The sequence below is a fragment of the Podospora pseudopauciseta genome (genome assembly GCF_035222475.1).
Source record: "Podospora pseudopauciseta strain CBS 411.78 chromosome 7 map unlocalized CBS411.78m_7, whole genome shotgun sequence".
NCBI lineage: Eukaryota > Fungi > Ascomycota > Sordariomycetes > Sordariales > Podosporaceae > Podospora > Podospora pseudopauciseta.
In genome coordinates, this window is record NW_026946667.1 from 931,075 (window position 1) to 951,387 (window position 20,313).

At 52.5% G+C, this 20,313-nt stretch overlaps 7 protein-coding genes across 7 annotated transcripts; 2 read left to right on the top strand and 5 right to left on the bottom strand.

Moving 5' to 3' along the window:
• Positions 1-93: 93 nt before the first annotated feature.
• TYR1_1 (prephenate dehydrogenase (NADP(+))) lies at positions 94-2,055 on the bottom strand (the record flags this gene model as incomplete). The annotated part of the gene is made up of 4 exons (XM_062906440.1): positions 94-1,396; positions 1,467-1,578; positions 1,654-1,803; positions 2,053-2,055. The coding sequence occupies 4 exons, from the start codon at positions 2,053-2,055 to the stop codon at positions 342-344; spliced, it is 1,320 nt and encodes a 439-aa protein (XP_062761587.1). The 3' UTR covers positions 94-341.
• Positions 2,056-2,115: 60 nt separating this feature from the next.
• TYR1_2 (prephenate dehydrogenase (NADP(+))) lies at positions 2,116-2,229 on the bottom strand (the record flags this gene model as incomplete). Its single annotated transcript, XM_062906441.1, has 2 exons — positions 2,116-2,119; positions 2,153-2,229. The coding sequence occupies 2 exons, from the start codon at positions 2,227-2,229 to the stop codon at positions 2,116-2,118; spliced, it is 81 nt and encodes a 26-aa protein (XP_062761588.1).
• Positions 2,230-2,531: 302 nt separating this feature from the next.
• On the top strand, positions 2,532-3,665 carry ATS1 (alpha tubulin suppressor; the record flags this gene model as incomplete). The annotated part of the gene is made up of 1 exon (XM_062915612.1): positions 2,532-3,665. The coding sequence occupies one exon, from the start codon at positions 2,532-2,534 to the stop codon at positions 3,663-3,665; it is 1,134 nt and encodes a 377-aa protein (XP_062761589.1).
• QC763_706150 (uncharacterized protein) lies at positions 3,542-5,914 on the bottom strand. The gene is made up of 4 exons (XM_062915613.1): positions 5,217-5,914; positions 4,005-5,159; positions 3,828-3,941; positions 3,542-3,775 (listed from the first exon to the last, which is right to left on the bottom strand). The coding sequence occupies exons 1-4, from the start codon at positions 5,328-5,330 to the stop codon at positions 3,746-3,748; spliced, it is 1,413 nt and encodes a 470-aa protein (XP_062761590.1). The 5' UTR covers positions 5,331-5,914; the 3' UTR covers positions 3,542-3,745.
• Positions 5,915-8,160: 2,246 nt separating this feature from the next.
• Positions 8,161-11,592, bottom strand: QC763_706170 (uncharacterized protein). Its single transcript, XM_062915614.1, has 3 exons — positions 10,860-11,592; positions 8,729-10,804; positions 8,161-8,644 (listed from the first exon to the last, which is right to left on the bottom strand). Exons 1-3 carry the CDS (start codon positions 11,269-11,271, stop codon positions 8,487-8,489), a joined length of 2,646 nt encoding a protein of 881 aa, XP_062761591.1. The 5' UTR covers positions 11,272-11,592; the 3' UTR covers positions 8,161-8,486.
• A 438-nt stretch (positions 11,593-12,030) lies between these two features.
• QC763_706180 (uncharacterized protein) lies at positions 12,031-16,238 on the bottom strand. Its single transcript, XM_062915615.1, has 3 exons — positions 14,759-16,238; positions 14,612-14,680; positions 12,031-14,536 (listed from the first exon to the last, which is right to left on the bottom strand). The coding sequence occupies exons 1-3, from the start codon at positions 14,827-14,829 to the stop codon at positions 13,507-13,509; spliced, it is 1,170 nt and encodes a 389-aa protein (XP_062761592.1). The 5' UTR covers positions 14,830-16,238; the 3' UTR covers positions 12,031-13,506.
• Positions 16,220-18,522, top strand: QC763_0104970 (uncharacterized protein; the record flags this gene model as incomplete). Its single annotated transcript, XM_062906442.1, has 4 exons — positions 16,220-17,450; positions 17,507-17,564; positions 17,632-18,386; positions 18,468-18,522. The coding sequence occupies exons 3-4, from the start codon at positions 18,154-18,156 to the stop codon at positions 18,520-18,522; spliced, it is 288 nt and encodes a 95-aa protein (XP_062761593.1). The 5' UTR covers positions 16,220-17,450; positions 17,507-17,564; positions 17,632-18,153.
• Between the last annotated feature and the right edge of the window lie 1,791 nt (positions 18,523-20,313).

The following is a 20,313-nucleotide window of genomic DNA, read 5'->3' on the forward strand; positions in this document are numbered from 1 at the left end:
GGAGTTCTTTGCGGTGCGCTGCTTTTGTTTTGCCTGCGGTGCGTTGGGAGTTTTGGAAAGGCAGAGGTTGAAATAAGCAATATGAGGATACCCCGTTTTTTTTTTGTAGTGATAAGTGGAGAGATATAGCTGGTGGACAAAGTAATACCTAATTCTACATTCGAGTCCTATGAGAATGATTGCAATATTGTGATGGAGTAGTTAGTTCCTGGTGTTGGGTTTGATGGCCAAAGATCATGGATCTCTCTTGGTGCTCGATAAATCAACATAGGAAACATCATTACAACCAGCACATTGAACCAGCCCGAAGTAACCTCAGTGCTATGGATGCCCTCCCACCACTACTCCTTCTCGCTCTCCAACACAGCCTTAATCATGGCCTGCCCCACCTCCACGGCCCCCTTGAATCTCGGCTCAAAGAACTTTTGCGTCACGGCGAACCTCTCCCTCCAAGTGTCAAACTGCCTCAGACTGACACACTCTGCCCAACCGGCCGCGGCAATCGCAAACTGCAAATCGTCCCTCCTGAAGCTCTTGTCTTCAATCCCCACCCGCAAACACTCATCCAGCAACCCTGGGGTCCTGAACAGATGTTCCGCCACGCCCAACCAAAGCCGAAAGAGAGGGGTCGAGCAAATCATGTGGTCGTAGGGCACGATCCCCAGCGCAGACCAGCAGTCGACCATGGCCAGCAGACTAAGGTGATTATTCGGCAGCCCCCTCCCCCCTCCCCTTTCCCCAGAGGGTTTATTAAGTGAAAACCGATCAAGAAGCTCCTCCTTTAGCAGCGGCCTCTCCGCCCACTTGGGGCTCCCCTCGGCGCCAAAGACTTTTTCTTTGGCTTTGTACACCCTCTCACGCAACTCATCGGATCTGCCCTCAAGCATGAGGTAAAACAACTCAGTACTCGACCGGGCAAACTGCCCAATCTGCTTGTGCGCCTCTGGGTTGAGGATCGCCAAGCCGGCGTAGACGTGCCACTTTTGGGCGTAGATCCTCAGCATGAGGTTGATTTTCACGTTTTCGATCCCGCCGATGTAGCGAGATCCTTCCTCCCAGGGGAACTGGCGGTTGGCGTGCCAGGCTTTGCCCATGGAGAGGAAGGCGGCGTGGGTGACGGCTTGGGTGTCGGCCGTGATGCGGTCGTGCTCTTTGGCTGTGAGGTAGACGTGTGTAGAGTTGAGGCATGACAAGACAGATTCGACTTTCTGGAAAGATTCGTCAGAGGCGCGGTGTTTGATCAGGACTAAAGGTTGCCCCCGGGGGTCGACGTTGGGGCCGTGGAGGGAATGGCAAGAAACGATGTCGACGTCGGATGGGAGGTAGGACTCAAAGGCTTTGATCTCAGGGTCTTTGCAGGAGGTTTGGCCTCCGACTATGGCGCCTAGACGGGTTGCTATAGACCACAAAACATGTAAGGAACTGGATGGGACAGTACGATCATGATGATGATGGATGGGACACACATGGGCCGAACTGTTCGACTACACGACCAATGGCGGCCGCCTCGACGCTGTAGATGATATAATTGCTCGCTCGCGAAACAAGGTGGCCGTTGCGGAGAATTTGAATATTGGTCTATAGACACAAACATCTCAGCAACTGGCTAACAGCAGCCAAGGAGGTTAGAAAGATTGGAAAATCACATCGTACATTGTCTGCAAATTCCTTGGCAAGCTCTTCAAATTTTTCTTCTCTATCGCAGGCCATGACTCTAAAAAGAAACAAAAGAAAAAGAACCCAACGATTAGCCAACCATATCCGACCAAAATTCTGAATTGGAACGTGGAAACTGGAAGAAATCTAAGAGTCAATGTTAGCGGGAATCCCACAAAAATCGACAGTGATAAAAAGGTTGAATGAAGGTAATACGGTCAGACGAAAAAAATTAGGTAGCTGAGATTTTTCATCATGGAAAGTCCGCAGTAACCACCGGGCCCAGAATGGGTGACCGACAGCACCACGAACGATACTCTAGCCAAATGCACTCAAGTCATCATTGTATTGGGGGAGGGGATTGTGCTGGTGTCGAAAAGAAGGAAGGAAACGTACCATTTGGGGAAGAGCTAAAGTCGCTCAATGATGATTAGTCGAAGAAAGTCGAGAGAACAAGCATTACCTCCATCCAGCGTTGGCCAGTCGGCGGGCATACATCCTGCCCATGTCGCCCATGCCAATGAGGCCGATGGTGAAGTCTTTCGACCACGCGAACTCGGATGCCGTCGCCATTGTTGTTTCTCTTCCGAGCGAAAACGGTATTGCAAAGCAAGGGATACTCCTCGATGGCAAAGATCACATCCTCAGCAGGGCAACTGTGCAGAACTCCCAGCTTGTCTCTCAAAGCGGGGAAGAAAGCGTGCAAAGAATGCGAAGCTGGCTCGGCTGCTGTTGCTATTGTTGTTGCGAGTTGAAGAGAAGTGAAAGAAAATTTCTGACTGGAACTGAAATTTAAGCTTGCTCAAGGTGGGGCTCCCACCGTGCCCGCGACGCCCCACTTGGATCTGGCAGACAGTGCACACTGTGGAGCGCACATGACAAGACCTTGGTTATCAGGGTTAAGCTTCCCGAGACATCACCACTTACACTCACCCTGTCAACCAACAACCTCACTCAAAATGACCACCCTCCTATCATTCGGCTCCAACGGCTCAGGCCAACTGGGCCTCTCCCATCAAGAAGACGTCTCCTCCCCCTCCCTCGTCTTCACCCCTTACCCCTCCTCAACCCTCCCCAGCTCAGTCGCCCAAATAGCCGCAGGAGGGAACCACACCCTCCTCCTCCTCACCAACAACCAAGTCCTCTACTCAGGCGACTCTCACAACAACAACAAAATCACCCCAACCTTCACCCCTCCACCCCTTCCAACACCTCCCCCAACCCCAATAAGATCCATCTCAGCAACCTGGTCCGCCTCCCACATAGCCACCCCCTCCCAGATATGGGCCCACGGCCACGGAACAAAAGGTGAACTTGCCCTCGGCTCCGGCATCACCTCGGCCACCTCCTTCCAACCCATCCCCAACTTTCCACCCTCAAACACAACAATCGTCTCTATATCGGCCAGCATGTCCCACGCCGTTGCTGTCCTGAACAACGGCCAAGTCTACGGTTGGGGCGCAGGTCGTAAAGGCCAGCTAGGTCCTGAACCATCACCCACGGTGTCTTCACCAAGGTTAGTATCCTGTCCTTTCCCTGTGGTGAAAGCCCTTTGCGGGAAGGAATTCACCCTCCTCCTTGGCCCTCCCCAAACAGGAGAGTTTCTGGTATTAGGGTCAGATAAATTCGGGATTAAATCCAACGCCCCCTCAGATCTAAAAGGTTGGAAGGACGCTGGTGCTAGCTGGGGGAGCGTCATCCTGCTAAAAGAGGACGGATCCCTCATCAGCTGGGGAAGGGATGACCACCAGCAACTTGCCCCATCGGACATTGGGCCAGTGGAAAAGATTGCTGTTGGGAGTGAGCATGCCCTGGCATTGACAAGAGACGGCAAAGTCCTGGCTTGGGGCTGGGGAGAACATGGCAACTGTGGATCACTTGAGGAGAACAACAGGGAGAGGGCGAATGTCATTCAAATCCCGGATGAATACAACTTGGAGGATCAGGAGGTTACAGCTCTAGGGGCAGGGTGCGCCACGAGTTGGATTGCCTTTGAGAAAAGGAGGTAAATAGCAAAGATGCGAGATATGGTATCAGTGATGAGAACAACCGCCAAACACCGCCGAACGCTGAGATGCAAATGCTGTCATTAATCGGTGAACAAGCCGAACCTACGGACCTAAGGTTATCGTCAGTTGAGTCCGCATGAGGAGGAAGGGAATTGAGCATACCTGTGAAAGGCGCTGGGTTGGATCGAGTCCTGACACCAAACGATCAGATGGAGTGTCTTCTGTGCTGGTGGAGGATTTCTGCAGGTAACTACTAATACGCAGAGTGGATATATTCTGTGACAAGAGAGTCAGTAGGTCCCCTCGAATGGTAAAATGTCATTGTGTGTAGCAACGAACCGGATCACTGGTAGAGTTCCACTCCAACCTGGCATTCTCCTCCTCTTCCTCGTCCTCGTCAGGATTGATAGGCTCCCACTGCCGGTCATCGTCCAGCTCATGGGGCGCCGGTCCCATGAACAGGGAGTCCTCCGACTGTGCCGTCCCCGGGGGTGGCTGCTGTGGCGGGCGGAGGTGAAATGCCGGTGGAGGGCGAGGCCTCGACGATGTTGGATTTTGTGGCTGTTGTGGCGGTTGGGCCACGGTTTGCGGGGTTGGATCTGGCAGAGCTTGCTGGCAGGCACTATTGGACATTGAACTAGCTCTGTGTGATGCCGCGTCAAGCTCTGGCCTGGGAGTCTTTGCAGAGGCATTTGGCCGGGCGGTCTTTTGCCTTGGTTCTCTGGCATCTTTCTCGCCAACAGTCATCAAGATAAACTCGCACAGGATGCCATCAGCTGCGTAGTATAACTTCATGGGACGGCCTGGGTTGCTGTAGCTTGTGGCTAGCTCTCCGCTGGTAATCTGAGCATGCTGGAGGATGGCGCGAAAGTCCTTGACGCTGATAATGATGTGGAGTTTGTCCTCGACCTGGACATTGTCGAACTCGTCCATCTCGACCGCGATGTTGGTGTGAAGGGGCTTTTTGAGGACGGTCTCGCTGTTAGCGCCGCCCCGTTTCTGGACCTTTTCGGTGAAGCATGTAAAGTTGACGAGGTTGCTGTCCTCATCTGTGTTGATGTCGAGGAGCTCAATACCTGGTCCGAAATGGTCCATGAGCTGGCGAAGTGTTTTGGAAGAGATGGCCCATTGGTTTCGTGCCTCTTGCTTGTTGAACTTTGCGTGGGTGGGTGCTTTGACTTCGTATGGGAGAATATGCGAGGCAGTGATCCCGTTCCTAAAAGAAACCCTAGCAACAAGACGGCTTTTCTTGCCAACGCCATCGTCAATGGCTACGTCGCAGCGTTCAATGGAGGCGTCTCTCCCGTAGGCAGTCTCGCCGCCACCCTGCCGCGTTCTAAAGATGGCGAGTAGGGACTTGATGTAGAGCTGGCATGAGAACTTCTCGCGGTACTGGGGGCTTCCCTCGAATTTGTACCCGGAGAAGAAGCGGGTTGCGGCGAAGGAATAGCAAACATAAGCCGATTTGGAGATGTTCAGTGTTGTTAACATAAGCTGCAGGCAAACCTGTTAATGCAACCCCTCGTCTTCCAAGCAGGCAGAACACCAAACCTTTTCCTTCCTGGCCTCGAGACAGACCTCGTCACTGAACTTGAACATACATGCCAATGCATCGTGGAGCACGGCCACGCCATCTTCACTCAGAGTGAAGTTGAGCACCACCATCTTGCCTTTGAGGTGTTGAGGATGATGAAGACTGAATAAAGTTGGTGGACAAGCTCCAAGACAGGCATTGATGTGCGATTGGTGGGGTTACCTAAACAATTCTCACTAAAGGAAGGCGCCAGTTAGCGCAAAAGTCCCTGAAAGTTAGTGCCCGAGGCACGTGTCCCGCGACGCGTTCTCGACATGGTGCCTTCAGCCTCATCAGTTCCAACTACTTTCAAAACTCATTGTTCAACCCCAGACTCAATGGTGACCACGATACCACCTAGGCCAGTCTTCCCTCGGGACATCTGGTTGATGGTGGTCGAGGAACTGGCGGCAGACTGTGATTTTGGGACGCTTAATACTTGTGCTCGTATTGATCGAGGTCTGGCACGGTTGGCTCTGCCTCTGTTGTACAGTATACACGACCAATCACCCGTCTTCCACCAAGTTGCAGGCAGCGAAGCCTCCGTTTGTCTATGGAGGTCCCTCATCGCATCAAGTCCCGACGAATCTCGCTAACCCTATTGTTGCTGGATCATGTCTTTCGAGCTCGGCCATCTCCACTACGTCCTTGATGATTTTTCACGAAACAACGCGGCCCTCAAAGCTCGATTCTTTCCAAGGTCCCCTAAAAATATTGGTGTCCAATCGTAAGGGGAAGAAACGGAATCTTGACAAAGTCGTGATTGTGGCTGCCAACTCGATCATACGCTACATCCGGGCGCTGCCAAGCAGGCTGATAAGCTGGTGCAACTCACAACTCTTGATGGTTACTGTTCCCCCGCAGCCAGCATAATGAAATGGGTATCATCGCTGTCAAGCCTCACCCCCCTCTTCGTCGAGGATGGCTCTATACTTACAGCCGATGTGGCAAAGACTCTTCGCCAGAAGTGCCCGTTTTTCAACTACCTGTAAGCTAATCGCTGTCTTGAAGCTTTCATCAGCGGTGCTGAGTTACCTTCTGTTACAAAAAGACAATATCACTACTGCGAAGGTCCCGAGGCCGATCAACAGCTCGCCGAATTTTTGCGAGATCTCAAGCCACAGTCACTGCAAACCTTCGTCATTCGTAGCCGGAACGAAGTAGGAAACGAAACGTTCATGGCTTTGTAACAACGCTCAAGTTCACTCCAAAAACTTTGCCTCATGCGCCTCAACCCCACCGCGTTGAGGTCTCTTCACCACCTTCGGCATTCCCTCGCAATCACGACGTTGGCCATCGAAGGGAACGACATGGTGGAAGGGTTTGGCTGGCTAGACCATGATAACCCGGCCGACTTTGAGGAAGTGGCGGAGTGGCTTTCAAAGTGTGCTTCACCCCGCGAGCTTTTGCTGGCTCGCGGGTCAAACGCAACTGGCCTTCTCCTCAAGATCGAGAATAATCTCGGCATGATCGAGGACGACTCTCCTGTTATGGAATTGACAAGCTTGAACCTCGACCTCATTGAGCTCAATAGATCGGGCTTTTGGTATTTCATCGGAAACCAACCATCCCTTGAGAACCTAACCATGAGGATCGAGGATAACCTATTTGCGTCACCTGATGAACTTTACACGGAACTTGCCCCTCTGCTCGGAAAGCTCGAGAAGCTCAAAACGCTAAACACCAACGCGACATTCACGATGCGGGATGTTGCCATAAGCATCGTGTCCCTGGAGCATCTCAAGGGCTGTATTTGAATGGCGACCTGATCACCGACGAATATCTTGCTCACCTCATCCGGCTTAAGAAGCTCCGGTCGTTGACGATCCTCGGCCCTTCCCGCTTGACAATGGATGGCTTCTTTCAGTTTCTGGACGTCTTGATCAGTCATCGGAGCGATTATGGCAACCCCCGCAAGGGCCTCCGAATAGCAATACAATCTCAAAAGATAGATGCGCATCTTGACAAAGGCGAGGTGGAGTGCATATCAAAGTCTATGAAACGGGACTTCGGAGGGACTTTTGATATCACGTACGACACTAGCGGGGATGAGATGGACGAGGATGACTATTCTTACTACTGAGTTTTGGGGGTTCTGGGACAGAGGTCAGGGGCAGGTTTGGATAAGGCGGTTGGAAAGAGATTCACGTAGAATGAAGGGGCATAATTGACTTTTGAGGTGGTTATGGGTCTAATACGGCGGGTAATTTCCAGGAACAGACAGCAATTTAGTTATTACTGCAGCATACAAAATGATGTATTTTGACGCGCCTCAAAAGACGAACTTAGAAAAGACCATCACAGAGACAGGAACAGGGAAGGTGCCACATCAAGATCTTATCTTATCAGCAATACCTTTTCGAAGGCCCACTCCTAAAGCTCAGACCACCCGCAGCCCACGCCCCACTCTCCCACTCCTACAAAAACTCTGCCAGCCAATTCTTCCCTCTCCGAAACTTTTCCTGAACAACAGAAACCAACAATCACCAATTTCAGCAAGCAATCCCGCCAGCCCACTCGCCATTCGCGACTCGATTTTTCCTCTCGGGCTTTCGTTCATATCACGAAGGACGGGCTCGGCTCCAATTGCTCTCTTCTTGTTTTCCCCCTCAAACAAGAGAGGGAACGCAGTTGCCTTGCGTTCTTGCACACCACCTTGAGGCTTTCTTTTTGGTTGCTTGATTTCCCCAGCAAGCTTTTTCACATCCCCATAACCCCCCTACACATATACACATGAGAGAAGATGGAAAGACGAACACCACGATTTGCCTACCTGTGTGCCCTTTAATCAATGCACACCAGGTTAACTAGTTTTTATCGTTCGCAGTGGAAGAGAAAACCAACGGCCTAGACAGCCAGTCCTATCCACCCTGCTGCCGAGGTTACTTGAAGTGCGTCAGCGGGACTAAAACGGACAAACATTTTGATGTGATATGAAAATTGGTTTTGATGATTTGTTTTGTGTGTGTCATTTTGCCAATCAAACATGGAGAAAAGAGAAATATCTATGATTTGCCTGCCCAAAATGCCATCCATGCTCCCATGCTGTCATGAGGAGGATGGGTACTTGTGCCATATGTTCATGTATCCTTCATAATGGCGTAAAGCCATAAACTCAAACCTCCTTGCGCCTGAAAATACCATCACTTGCTGGAAGATTGCAACAGCAGTCCTGCTGGCTATTGGTGTTCTTCTGGCAGCAGTATCACCACATGCTTGCCGTCTCCATCATCACTTCATGGACCATCTCACGGGCTCTCCCCGATGATATACTTTTCCTGCTGGAAGCTCAACAAGAACTTGGCCACCAGCCTCCCCGTGTAGTTGAACCCGACGTCCCTTGGATAGGGGTGTTCCTCCACATTTGGCAGGATCGGATCAGCCGTCAAAAAATCAAGTTCGCTCCCTATTTCCCCACCGTTAGCATCATCCCATCATCATCATTTTTTAAGGAAAACGAAAAAAGAAAAAGAAAAAGAAAAAAACTCACAAGCATCATAATCCTCCAAGCTCATCAACCTCCTCAACCCCCTCACCATCTCCTCCTCCTCCCTCCCCAGCAATTTATCCTCCACCTTGTTCGCCTCGTCCACCCACCCCTCCTCGAGCGGGTTAAAGCTCCTTTGGCTGACCTCCCTCGAGTAAGTCTGGTACACCATGTGAAACATGATGCCAAACTGCCTGAAAGGTAACTGCTCAATCTCCCTGTTCACCCCCAGCGCGAAACCCCTCTTCAGCGTTGGCCTCTCCCCGTTTCGTAGAGAGATCTCATTGTCAGAAATGACAAAATTATCTGCTGCCGTCTCGACACTTTCCATGAAGAGGCAGAGGACTAAGAAGGCGGCTAGGCAAGGGGCCCATTCCTTGCGGAGTTTAGGCTTGAGGGATTTGGAGAATGATTCGAACAGGAGCTGCATTTCTCTGGTCAGGATATCATCGATGAGGGCTTTGAGCTGGCGGTTCAGCAACCGGGGTGTGACCCACGGATTGGACGGGTCGAGGGGGGGAAGGAGGGGGGATAAAGAAGTGATGGAGTTGGGTGTGAGGCAGAGGTGCCGGGTCAGGACAAAATGCATGGCGTAGATCGCCAGCGCTCGCTTGACGATGGCGGAGTCGGTTTTGTGGGCGTAGGTGTGGATGATGGAGAGGATTTTCCGGGGTATGTTGGTGTGTCGAAGGTTGGAGGTGACCAGGGAGGCGTATTCTGGCTCGGCGACGATGGAGGCGATGTACTCTTTGATCTTGCGTTTGAGTTCTTCTCTCTGGGCGCCGGTGGTGGCTTTGATGTCGAGGCCGATGGGGGCTGAGCCGCGGGCTTGGAGGTCGACGGTGTTGTGGCCTGTTTGGAGGTGGTAGTGCCGGAGGACGTCCGCTGACAGAGATCGTGGAGTAAAAAACTTGGCTTTGATCTGGAGGCGGGCGGAGAGGCCGAGGCCGGAGAAGAGCTCGACTGTGCAGGGGCGTTCGACGCCGTCGAGGGTGAAGGAAGAGACGTTTGTTTCGATGAATTGGGTGATTTCTTCTTTGCGGAAGTGGCGGCGGATGAAATCTGGAAACAGAACAGGCATGAAGTCGGGGAACTGCCAGCAGACAGCTTGGGGGACCTGATGGGTGAGCTTGACGCAGTTGCGGCATGGTCGTTCCATATCGCATTTGACCTTTCGGGCATGGCAACAGAAACAAGCGCCCTTTCGTCGGACTTGAAGGGCAGATTGTTTGGTGTCCGTCGCCAACGGTCCCTTCCTCCCACGCTGTGAAGGTCTCAACGCCTCGAAACACTCGAAGGGATTGCTCTGCTGGTTTGGATTTGTCGACTGACTTTGAGCATGCGCATTAATTGTCGACGGCGTCACAATCAAAAACTTGGCCTGTCCTGAAGTGCTCCCCGAACTCGAAGGCGTCGGGCTTGGTGATTTACTCTTCCCCTTTGCAGTCTGCAGCTGCCCCTGAGAAGCAGCCAGCCGTGCACTCAACGTCGAGGAACTCATCGAATCCGTCGGGCTGGCCTTCCGCTTCGTTACTCGATAACTATTCCCTGCACTCCCCGATGGCCCTTTGTTACTCTTCCTCACTGGTATCGGCGCCGTCTTTGGCTGCTGCTGCTCTGGCACCACAACCCCCTGCTCCCACCGGATCACCATCCCGGGGCTCTTCGGCGGTGTGCTCGCCAGCGGGCTCAAACTAGGCGTATACTCGATATAACTCGGCGGGCTAGGTGAAACCGTCTCAAAGTCAAAACTCGGATCTTCAATCACGAAAATCCCTGGGCTGGAGTTTGCGCTGGTGACCAGGTTGTTGTTGTTGTTAGGTGGCCCGGTAGTAATCGTCGGCCTGTTGATCAACTCTGGTGTTGTCGTTATCACCGTCTGCGTAGTATGTCCGGCTCTCAAGTTAAACGGCTCCCAAGGTCCCGACTGTGCCGAGGTGTCAAAGTTGATCTCTCCCAGCCCTTCCATCCCAAGAAAGCTCTGTTGTTGGTGTTGGTGTTGCTGCTGCTGCGGTTGCTGCGGCATCTGCTCCAACCCAGGAATAACTCCCGAAAAGGCGCTGTTATACAACCCGAAATCTGCCATCACATCAACATCCCTCCTCTCCCATCTCATCCCATCAGCGTTACTCACCTGTATCAAACATAAAACCCCCTCCCATATTCCCCACCGTCCCCATCCCCCCCATTTGTCCCAACCCATCCCCGACCTGCGCGCCCAAAAACTCGCCACCCAAGTCGACATAACTCCCCGAGTAACTACTCCCCTGCCCCTGACTGAGCTGTTCATGGCTGTTGATCGGGCTCACCGGACCACCAATACTCGTCTGCCCCAGCATAGCCCACGAACTGCCCAAACTGTTGCTCAGACTTGCCGGGCTGGTCATGAAATTCCCCCCTCCAGCGCCGGCGCCCACCGGCGATGGTGATGTGCCATCGCCGATGGTGGTGTGGACGGCGGCCCAGAAGGCTTGTTCGTCTTCAGGATCGAGGTTGTAGTCGGACGAGAGGGGGGAGGTTCCCGGGGCGGAGGCAACTGAGGCCATGGCTGCTGTATAGAATGTACCGTTGTCTTTTTAAAGCCTTCTTCTTGTTGGTGCCACATATACGTGATGGTTTTTGCGCGCGCGCTTGGATAGACGTTCAAGATATGTACCGGGGTGGTATCTCGTCGTCGCACTTCGTACAGGCACCTCAGTCGCAGTCGCAAAAAGTGTTCGTCCGCTCAATATCTCACACAATAAAATCAAATACACCCAACAAAACAGTTCAACAAGACCGCGAATACGATGTCCAAGTTCGAAAAGATGATAAACTGTATATTCTCTCCAAAACGTGGGGGAAGAAGGAAAGGTAAGTCATATCCCATCCCACGAAATCGCATGAACCACCCCTCAGCCTCCCCGCTATCCCCAACTCAGCGACCGAACCGTTGCACCTCTCCCGCCCACCGCCAAGCCCCAGGACTCGACCCCACCCCCCCCAAAGCGCGCTAAACCCAATTCGATTACCGATGGGCCTCGGTGTGGCACAACAGGCGACCGACCGTTATACCGAGCGTCTTTATTTCAGACAAAACATTTCTCTTTTCGCATCATATGCCCACCTGTCGTGTACGCACTTTATCAATCATGACGAAAAACACTCAAGGTTCATATTGATTGATACCTTGACTCTTTTGCCTTGCCTTGCCTTGTCTTGCCCCGAGCCAAACCGTCGGTAACCACTTCAAGTAACGGTAGGTAACCTTTCACAAAGTCACCATCATCACCCACTGCACAACATCAACAAGAGACAGAGAGTATCAAGACAAAAACGTATCAGATTTTGAAACAAAGCGTAAGTTAGCAACGCGGCTCCATAAAACGCTTTCTTTCATCAAAGCCTCCATACAACAAGTAGATATATAATATATATATGGCATGCAAACGCAGAAACGACTGTAACCTCCCATCTCTCAATGGTGATGATGTACGCGCAAAAAAAAGCAGATACCCTCCCTCCTTTCTCCAAAGCAAAAAAAACAGATAGCCACTCCCTTGTCTTCAACATGAATAGCAAAACAAAACAAAAAAGCAGATAACCTCTCTTTCTGTCTTCGAGTGTCAAAGCAAGAGCAAAAAGTCAGATAGCCTCTCTCAGCAGTTAGAAAGTAAAAATGAAGCAGCAAATCAGAATAACCTCCCTCCAGTCTTCAAGATGCGCAGCGCAGAAGAAAAAAGGCAGATAGCCATCCCAACCTCTGTCCAACCCACCCCACCAGCACACCCCCTTACAAAAGACTCCTCGCCAACGCACACACAATACAACAAAAACAGACAAAACAATGCTCTCAAAAGCCAGATAGACTCCCGCCCCGAAAAACATCATACATCATGCCAGCCCCTTAACATCCCTCGTCCTCACATACATACAACAACAAAAACAACAACCCCAAGTATCAATAGCCCTAGTAGACAAAAAACAACAACAACAACAATACAATAACAACCTTAGAAAAAAAGAAGTAGAAGAAAAAGACATTTCAATCAGATAGCCACCCCAACCCAAACCATAAATAAATAAAAAGCAACCATACAACCATCATCCACTCATCCAACGGTATAAAAAACGCAAAAAAATCCACCCACACCACTTCTCTGTTTTTCGTCAAATATCAAACAACATACCCCCGCCATAATCTCTACATCTTCATCATGTTCTTCATCAACAACAGCATCGCCAATTCACCACACACACAAAAGGAAAAGGAAGAAGAAAAAAAGAGTCCATGGAATACCAGAAATAAGTTGAGCAACGTCCCATAAAGATTGCGATGAAAATGAAAAACAAGTTCCCTCGAATAACATGAAATAAAGATCCTAGGTATATATATTCCCTCCGCCGCCGTCGCCGCCCGCCCGAGCCTCTTCCCTTTCTGTGTGTCTTGTTTGTGTCCAGTCCAGTCCCGATACAGTCCAGTCGAATTCAGTTTTCAGTTTCCAGCAGGCAGACCCCTTCAGGGTGAGCAGCCCGCAATTTCTTTTCGCCTGTCTGTCTGTCATCCAAAAAGCCCTCCTGGGCAGGGAGCAAGTATCCAAAAATATTTTTGTCGTTGTTTTTCGGCTTTTTTTTTTGTGTCGTTTTCTTTTTGGTGGTCAAAGATCCAGGTCCATGGTTTCCTTTGGCAATTCTTTTGGTAAAAAAATCCTTTCTCCAAATCCCAGGAAAAAATGGAAGAGAAAAAAAGGAATGAAGTAGTTCCTGGCGGAACTAAATCCAAAAATAAAGGGCCATATGCCTCAACGGAACCTCCCCGCGGCCGCGGCAGCAGCTCGCTCTTGAATCTGCTGTTCCGTTGATACATACAGCCTGTCCAAATAGTCCATGGCCTGGGCATCCTTGAGGATCTTGGCCACCTGGATGCCCGCCGAGATGAGCTGCAAAATATTCCGGTCGTCTTTCAGCGGTCGAGACTGGTGCTTTGCCGCATGTCGCATCTCCAACGAGTTCTCCAAAATCGTCACAAACTGCTTGATCTGGCCGTTGTACAGCACCCGGGCGGGGATCCGCCTTTTCGTTGCCAGCCTTTTCAGCAGGTACACCCACTCAGTCCATTCACGATCCTGCGGGCGCTCGACGGGTCGCATGTCCTGTGTAAGTGGGATCGGAAACTGGTACTTGGCAACAAAGTCATAAGCGCACTGCGAGAGCCGGTCGTTGACCTGAGTCAGGACACTATCCTGCTCTTGGACAAGGAGATGGGTCGGGAGAGTTGGGAGGTCTCGTTCGGACATCGCAATGTACTCTGGCGGAGGTCTCTTCAGAAACTGGTGCGGCCCATCAAACTCATCCCGGTTCGACGGACGTCGCTGCGATCGTGGCTTTCCGTTCAACTTGTTCTTGTTCCCTGGCTGGGACATTCCGATGGCCGAGTTCTCCAGGGAGTAGTCGGACATGTTGGGAGACGTCATGAGATCATCCATGGAGCCCGAGGGCGAGTACCTCCCTTGATATGGTCCCTGTGGTGGGGGCTGATGCTGAGGAGGGGCGCCCTGATACTGCCTCTGGTGATCCCAAGGCTGGGAGTTCATACCGTTCATGCCGTTCATGCCGCTCATGCCGTTCATACCATTCATGCCCTTGTATGAGACCTGAGATGGTGGCGCCGGGCTCGAGTACTGGCTTGGCGGTTGGGTCATACGCGGATTGAAGGCTGTCGCTGGCGCAAAGGGCGACTCAGCCGCGGCTCGCCCTACCTGGCTGACATTCCCGAGCGAAAGGTTGGCTGGGAGGTGGTATGAAGAAGAGTTTCCATGTGTGTAAGTCACGCTGGAAAGAGGTTGCCGGTTACTCTCGCTGTCCTGAAGCTGAAGGAAGTGGGTGCTGAGTGGCTGAACATCTTACCTCTGTGGGAGGTACGGGTTGCTCCCCGTCTCAAACCTGCCATTGTGATATTGATCACTGTATATCGGGCTTTGGGGTCGTCTGTCAGCTGTTCGTGTCCTTTCATTCCCTCCCGCAAAACGGGGTTCTTCGAGATCTTGTTCCCACCTGCGCGATTGTAGCCATCGGTCATTGGATACCGCGGCCGAGGAACGGTACGCAAAGTCCGGCTGGGCCATGGTGGTTCCTCTTTTTTTTTTTCAAGTTGTCCTGCTCCTGGCTGGGATCTCCAAAAAGCGGCTTCCCGGGTCGTCTGTTTTTTCGCTCACCCGCAAGTGGCAGTGTTGCTTTCTTTGCTGAAAACAATTCAAGAAAAACGCACAAAATACAAAACAGAAAATCGAAACGGTTCCACGGAGCGATAGGGCGCGGCCAGAGGGTAAACAGCAATCAGTCCAGAAGGGCAACGGAGAAAAAAACCTGCGGCCGGGATTTCCTTGGATGGCCGAGTACCAAAAGTCTTCATAAAAAATCAGGGTCTCCACGCGGGCGGCGAGAACCTCACTGGGATGTGTCTTTGACCGAATGGCAATCGGGCTGTGGTCCGGCAGAGCGGTTGACCATGGACTAGCAGCGGAGTCTAGCTTGGGCGCTGCTGGGGAATATCGCTCCGGCTCCTCTTTTTCAACGTCGCCGGTGCGGTTTTGCTGAGACTTGTGTCCTCGCGGGACTGGCGGATGAGAGGCCCAAACGACAAGACGAAGCCGATTCAGATCCACGATGGAGACATATATCCCCCCTCGCTGGCCGCGCTGGTGTCAAGGAGGAGGGGGCCGGGTGGCGAGAGCAGCACTTCCACGACCGAGACTGACAACAAAGTGGCCGACACAGCAGGACCGGTGGAATGGAAAATGACAATCTTGACACGAAGCTCAGTTCAACTCAGTTCCGCGTCGCTCGGTGCGCCCAACATGGACCGGGAAGCCGGATGGGAAGGGTGGGAGCAAGCCGGTGCTCACTGCCCGCAACACCACTCACTCGCATACAAGGCCGACTTCGTGACTTTGGTTGCTTGGCGCTCCCCGGATGATGGAATTTCGAGAAAATGGAGGTGAGCGAGTCGGGCAACGACCAAGCGGGTGCAAGTGACGATTTCTCTGGCCAGACATGAGTTGATGGGAAGATCCATGCGGTCGCCATCCAATGGTGTCTACGCCCACACAACGCCCATGGCCGTGATCCAAGCTATTCGCACTCTGCCATGCTGCACTTTGCTGGCACCGGTGCTCGACAAGCACAATGCGATGAACGGGGAAGCGGTAGGGCATCGTTGGGCACCAGATGGAAATCTTCGAAGCGGGTTACAACTCTGCGGTGTCGCCCAATGCCCAGACCCTCGGCAGTCGTGATTGGTGCCAGGAAGCTCCCTGTTCTCCGAGGCGGCACATCTGATTAGGGAACCGATCGAAGCGACTGACGTTGGGCACGAACACGTCTCGCTGCACCAGCCCAACCATGCTGCCGCCCTATCATGCCATCTCGTCGTCTGGTCTGCCGTGATGCCACGCAGCAGTGCTTCTTGACCGCTCCCGACTGCGTCCGGTCCGTCGACGACGCCGTCCGGTCTGACCCTTGGAGTGTTGACACGGCATCAGTTAGCCCCCATTTCCCCCCACAACCCCTTCCCACGCTTCCCATCCTCCCCCACGGCCTACTTTTTTCTTAAGAGGAGGTCCATGGCCGAGGCCACCCGCGTCATTGTTCCTGTCCTGGATGCAAATTTGGCATGAGGCATCGCGCCTTGCCCAAGACGGACAACTGACACAGTACTTTTTCTGCCGAGATGGGGGCATCACCTTCAATCAAGGTATCATTTTTCTTCCACCCCACGTGCTTTGCACCCACACTGTAGCCCGACAACACCCACCGATGGGCGATGATAAGACTTCAGCCCCGAACGGCCCGGAGTTCGGGGGCTGAAGCTCGCCGGCACCACTTACAAGCTCAGGCCGGACCCTCTCACTCACTTCTAACCTTACCCAGAGATTCTCTGTTTTGGACTTCCTGAGCCTCTGGACCCCAACCCCGGATGGAGACCTCTTGGAGCCCTTGGATATGGATTGGTGTGGTTTCCACCACCTGCGCATTGCTGTCATCATGATGCGCGCTCCTCGTGAGAGGAGTTGCTGTTTCTCCTGGCGAGAGATGAGAAAAAGTCTGTTTGACGAGGTAAGGTAAATTATCGCCGATGCTCTCCAGAGACTTGCCTGTGATGGACTTTGTTTCCGCGGAATGAGGCAACCCCTTTTCCCCCTTAAACTTTCTCTAGGTCCCAATTAGCAACACTGTGGCTGCCCTCCATCCCGCATGTGGAAGGAGACCTGCACATTGCAATCCGATTTCTTGCGCGCAGGATGCCGTTCACCTGGTTGAAGACATCAACTGTCACATTTTAGCCTTCATCCGCCGTATCTGCCGTCCCCCTTTCTTTCAGAAAGCCTCGGAATCGATAAACCCAACTCCAACCCCAACCCGAACAGCTCGCCATCACACGACAACAACAGCCTCGGGAGGATGTAGCGGAATCCCATGTTTCACGGGGCTTGCTTGGTGCGTGATGTGTCGCCCAAGCTTTGCAGCCTCGCCTTACTTTTGGTCTTTGAATACTACTAGTCAGATGTGATGAATGAGGCTCTCGCCGAGTCCGGGCAGCTCTTCGTCATGTGGCACAAATCTCCGAGTTGTGATCACGCCTGGGTCATGCAAGAGCACTTCTAAGAGCTATGAGCAGGCGTGTGTGCTGATGAAGCACGTTGAAGATACGAGATAGGGCTAGGGCCAGCAGATACCTGGCGCTTTAGTGAGTAGCAACCTCCATCAATGGTCATTCGAAAGCGGTATCTAACAACGGGCCAGGCTTTGTAGAAAGATTGAAGCCAATACACTGCCTGGACAAGCCTTGTTGGCCAGCCTGATCAATTGTTGCTCCAAGCTATGGACTCGGTCTTCGAGTACAAGGCATCAAGGGGAAGGCTAGCCTGATTGCAAGAGTCCTATCCGGGGTTGGTTGTGGAGGTTGATGGTGTCCCAGGATTTACACATGCTGAGGGATGGGGTCCGAGCCACGCCTACTTACCTGGTTTCCGGGGCTGCCACACCTGTTGTTGACCTTGGGTTAAGGATCCTACACTGCAGCTCAGAAGAAGATGAAGCCGACCAACAATGTGCCAACTTGCAGCCCTCGACAACGTCTGTTCTTATGAAGAATGGCAGAAAGGGGAGCCGGGCGACATCTCGGGGAGTGGACACTTGAAGAGGGCCCCGTCGTTGACAGGACCAGACACCAGCCATCGACAAACTTGGTCAACATTACTCGAGCCATCGACGCCGATTCGTTCGCCCATCGACAACCGTATGATGAACGCCGCTTGGTCAACGTCTTTGGCCGGCAGACATCCACATCAGACCCTAGCTGCATACTGAGCAATGAGTTGGAGGGGCTGTTGCTGATGTGGCGAGCAAGTGGGCGAGTTTGGTGCCTTTGGCCATTGTGTATCTGACTGATGCCAACCCAGCTGAGTCTCGAGATGTCTTGCACGACATCAAGCCAGGCAATGAGGAGGTCTGGTCTTCAGGACACCTGTCGCAGACACCCAATCAAGGTACGCTCTCCCATCGACAATATCGCGGCTACTGCGGATCGATCAAAAAATCAGTCGATGCATATCTTTGAGGGTCTCATGCACAGTCGACCAGATGTAGCAGTTGCGCATTCTCGCGGCATCTCTTGTCCCGTGTAAGTGAGATCCAGACCCTTCCATCTACCGTTGCAGTAGTAGCAACTGATCTGAGATTGACAACAAGCAGTGCATATCAGGAACGAGCTCTCCAATGATGTCGACAAAAAAATGCACTTTTGCTCTTCGATGTGACTGAGTCATGGAGCCTCGGACGAAACATCAATCTCGCAGTCTCGGCATGCGTCGAAAGTGAGGCGGCTGCATGTCCAAAGCACGACCAAGTACGGGGACATCGCGTGTTTGGGCATTGCTGAGTTGGCAGAGAGAGGGGAGAGTGAAGGGCCGAAACGATTACCCATCACAGAGCCTTCAGAACCGATTGAGAGCACCACCATCATCGCCGCCGACGTCCAAGCAAAACTCGTCCAGCTGCCGTGGTGGCTTTCCCATCATGACCGGTCAACGACAGGATTTCCATTTTTGGATATCCAGGTTCTGAACCAAAACCGGGCGAGACTGAACAGACAGGAGGCGCCTTTGCTCTTGTCCATTCACACAAGAGAGCGAGGCACCAAGCAGGCGAGCTTGGTTGGTATTGGCTATCGAGGCCCACTTGTAGACGACTGGCTGGTGGACAGCAATGGTAAGACAACCCCTCTTCTTCTGTTGAACAGCAGCATGCCGCCGAGAGTGTTTCCTGAGACATGACGACGCCGAGCACTGCGGGGTCGTAGCATGGTTTCCATGAGGTCGGCAATCTGGGGACGATTTGCTGCGTGAGTGGTCTTTTCGATCTTGGTGACCCTTCAACAAGAGCGCGCGAGCAGCAGCACTGGCGGCAACGGCGTCTGTCCTATCGGTGCTTCTCTCGCTATCTGTGTCATCAGGCTGTCAGTGATTTGATCTGGATTATCCGAATATCCCGCAACAAACAGGTGAGGAGTATGTCAAGGGAGTGTAAGTGAATGTGACAGGTCGAAGCTGAGCTGGCACAGGACTTGTCTGCATCTTCCATAGGCCATAGTTGCATGACGGCGTCGCACACCGCTGACGACTGGTTGGATATCCTGTTTCTGGTCTGCTCGGCGGGGCTCTTGAAGCGAATCCGGCCTATCAGCAGAGGTGATGATAGCTAGCCTGCAACATGAGCAGGGGACAGGCTGCATCAGACGGAATGCCAACGCATCACTGCAGAGGCACTAGGCCGTCGAGCCGGCCGACTCTGATGAGGTTCTCGTGTGAGATTGGCGAAGAGATTGCAGCGCGGTGCAGCGACGCGCAGGTATACGCAGGGAGTCGCAGCAAAAGTGCAGAAAGGAAGCGGCAGGAAACATTGCGATGGACGGTGCCGAGACGAGAAGCGAACAGCCAGAGCGGGGTCTCATCAGACAAGACGAGCCTGTCTTCGAATGACAGCGTAGATTTAAAAACCCACGCGCCCCTTCCTTGCCCAACAGTTGTCCTTTCCCCCCAGAGAACTCTTTCCACACCAGAGCCCAACGAGACCCGCCATCGTTCATCGTTACTGCCCAACCTGACGCCATCCTTCCTCACTGGTTCTCATTTTTATATACCTGAACACCTCACCGCTCCTCTCTGCCTCCACACAGAAACCACGCCAGTCTCACCAAGGCTCCATCACCACTTCCATCCCCACAGGACACTCTTCCTTCTGCCACTGGATCCTTCCCCAAGACGGACAAGACACGTTGGAAGCCTCCATTGCTGTCGTTGTCTAGAGAGCAGTCACAAGCTCACATCTTGCATTGCCGCATACTCTGCCTGCGTCTGGAATGTCTGCCACGGTTATGCCCCGGACCACTGATACCATGCCTGGCTACAACACCCACAATCTTGAACTGGACGAGGTTCACACCCCCTCGAGGTATATTACGCTTGTTTTCATTTGTTTCCTGGGAGGCCCATAGTGCTTTTTTTGCTTTTCACATCATGTTGCGATACAAGTCATGTTTTTCCTTTCTA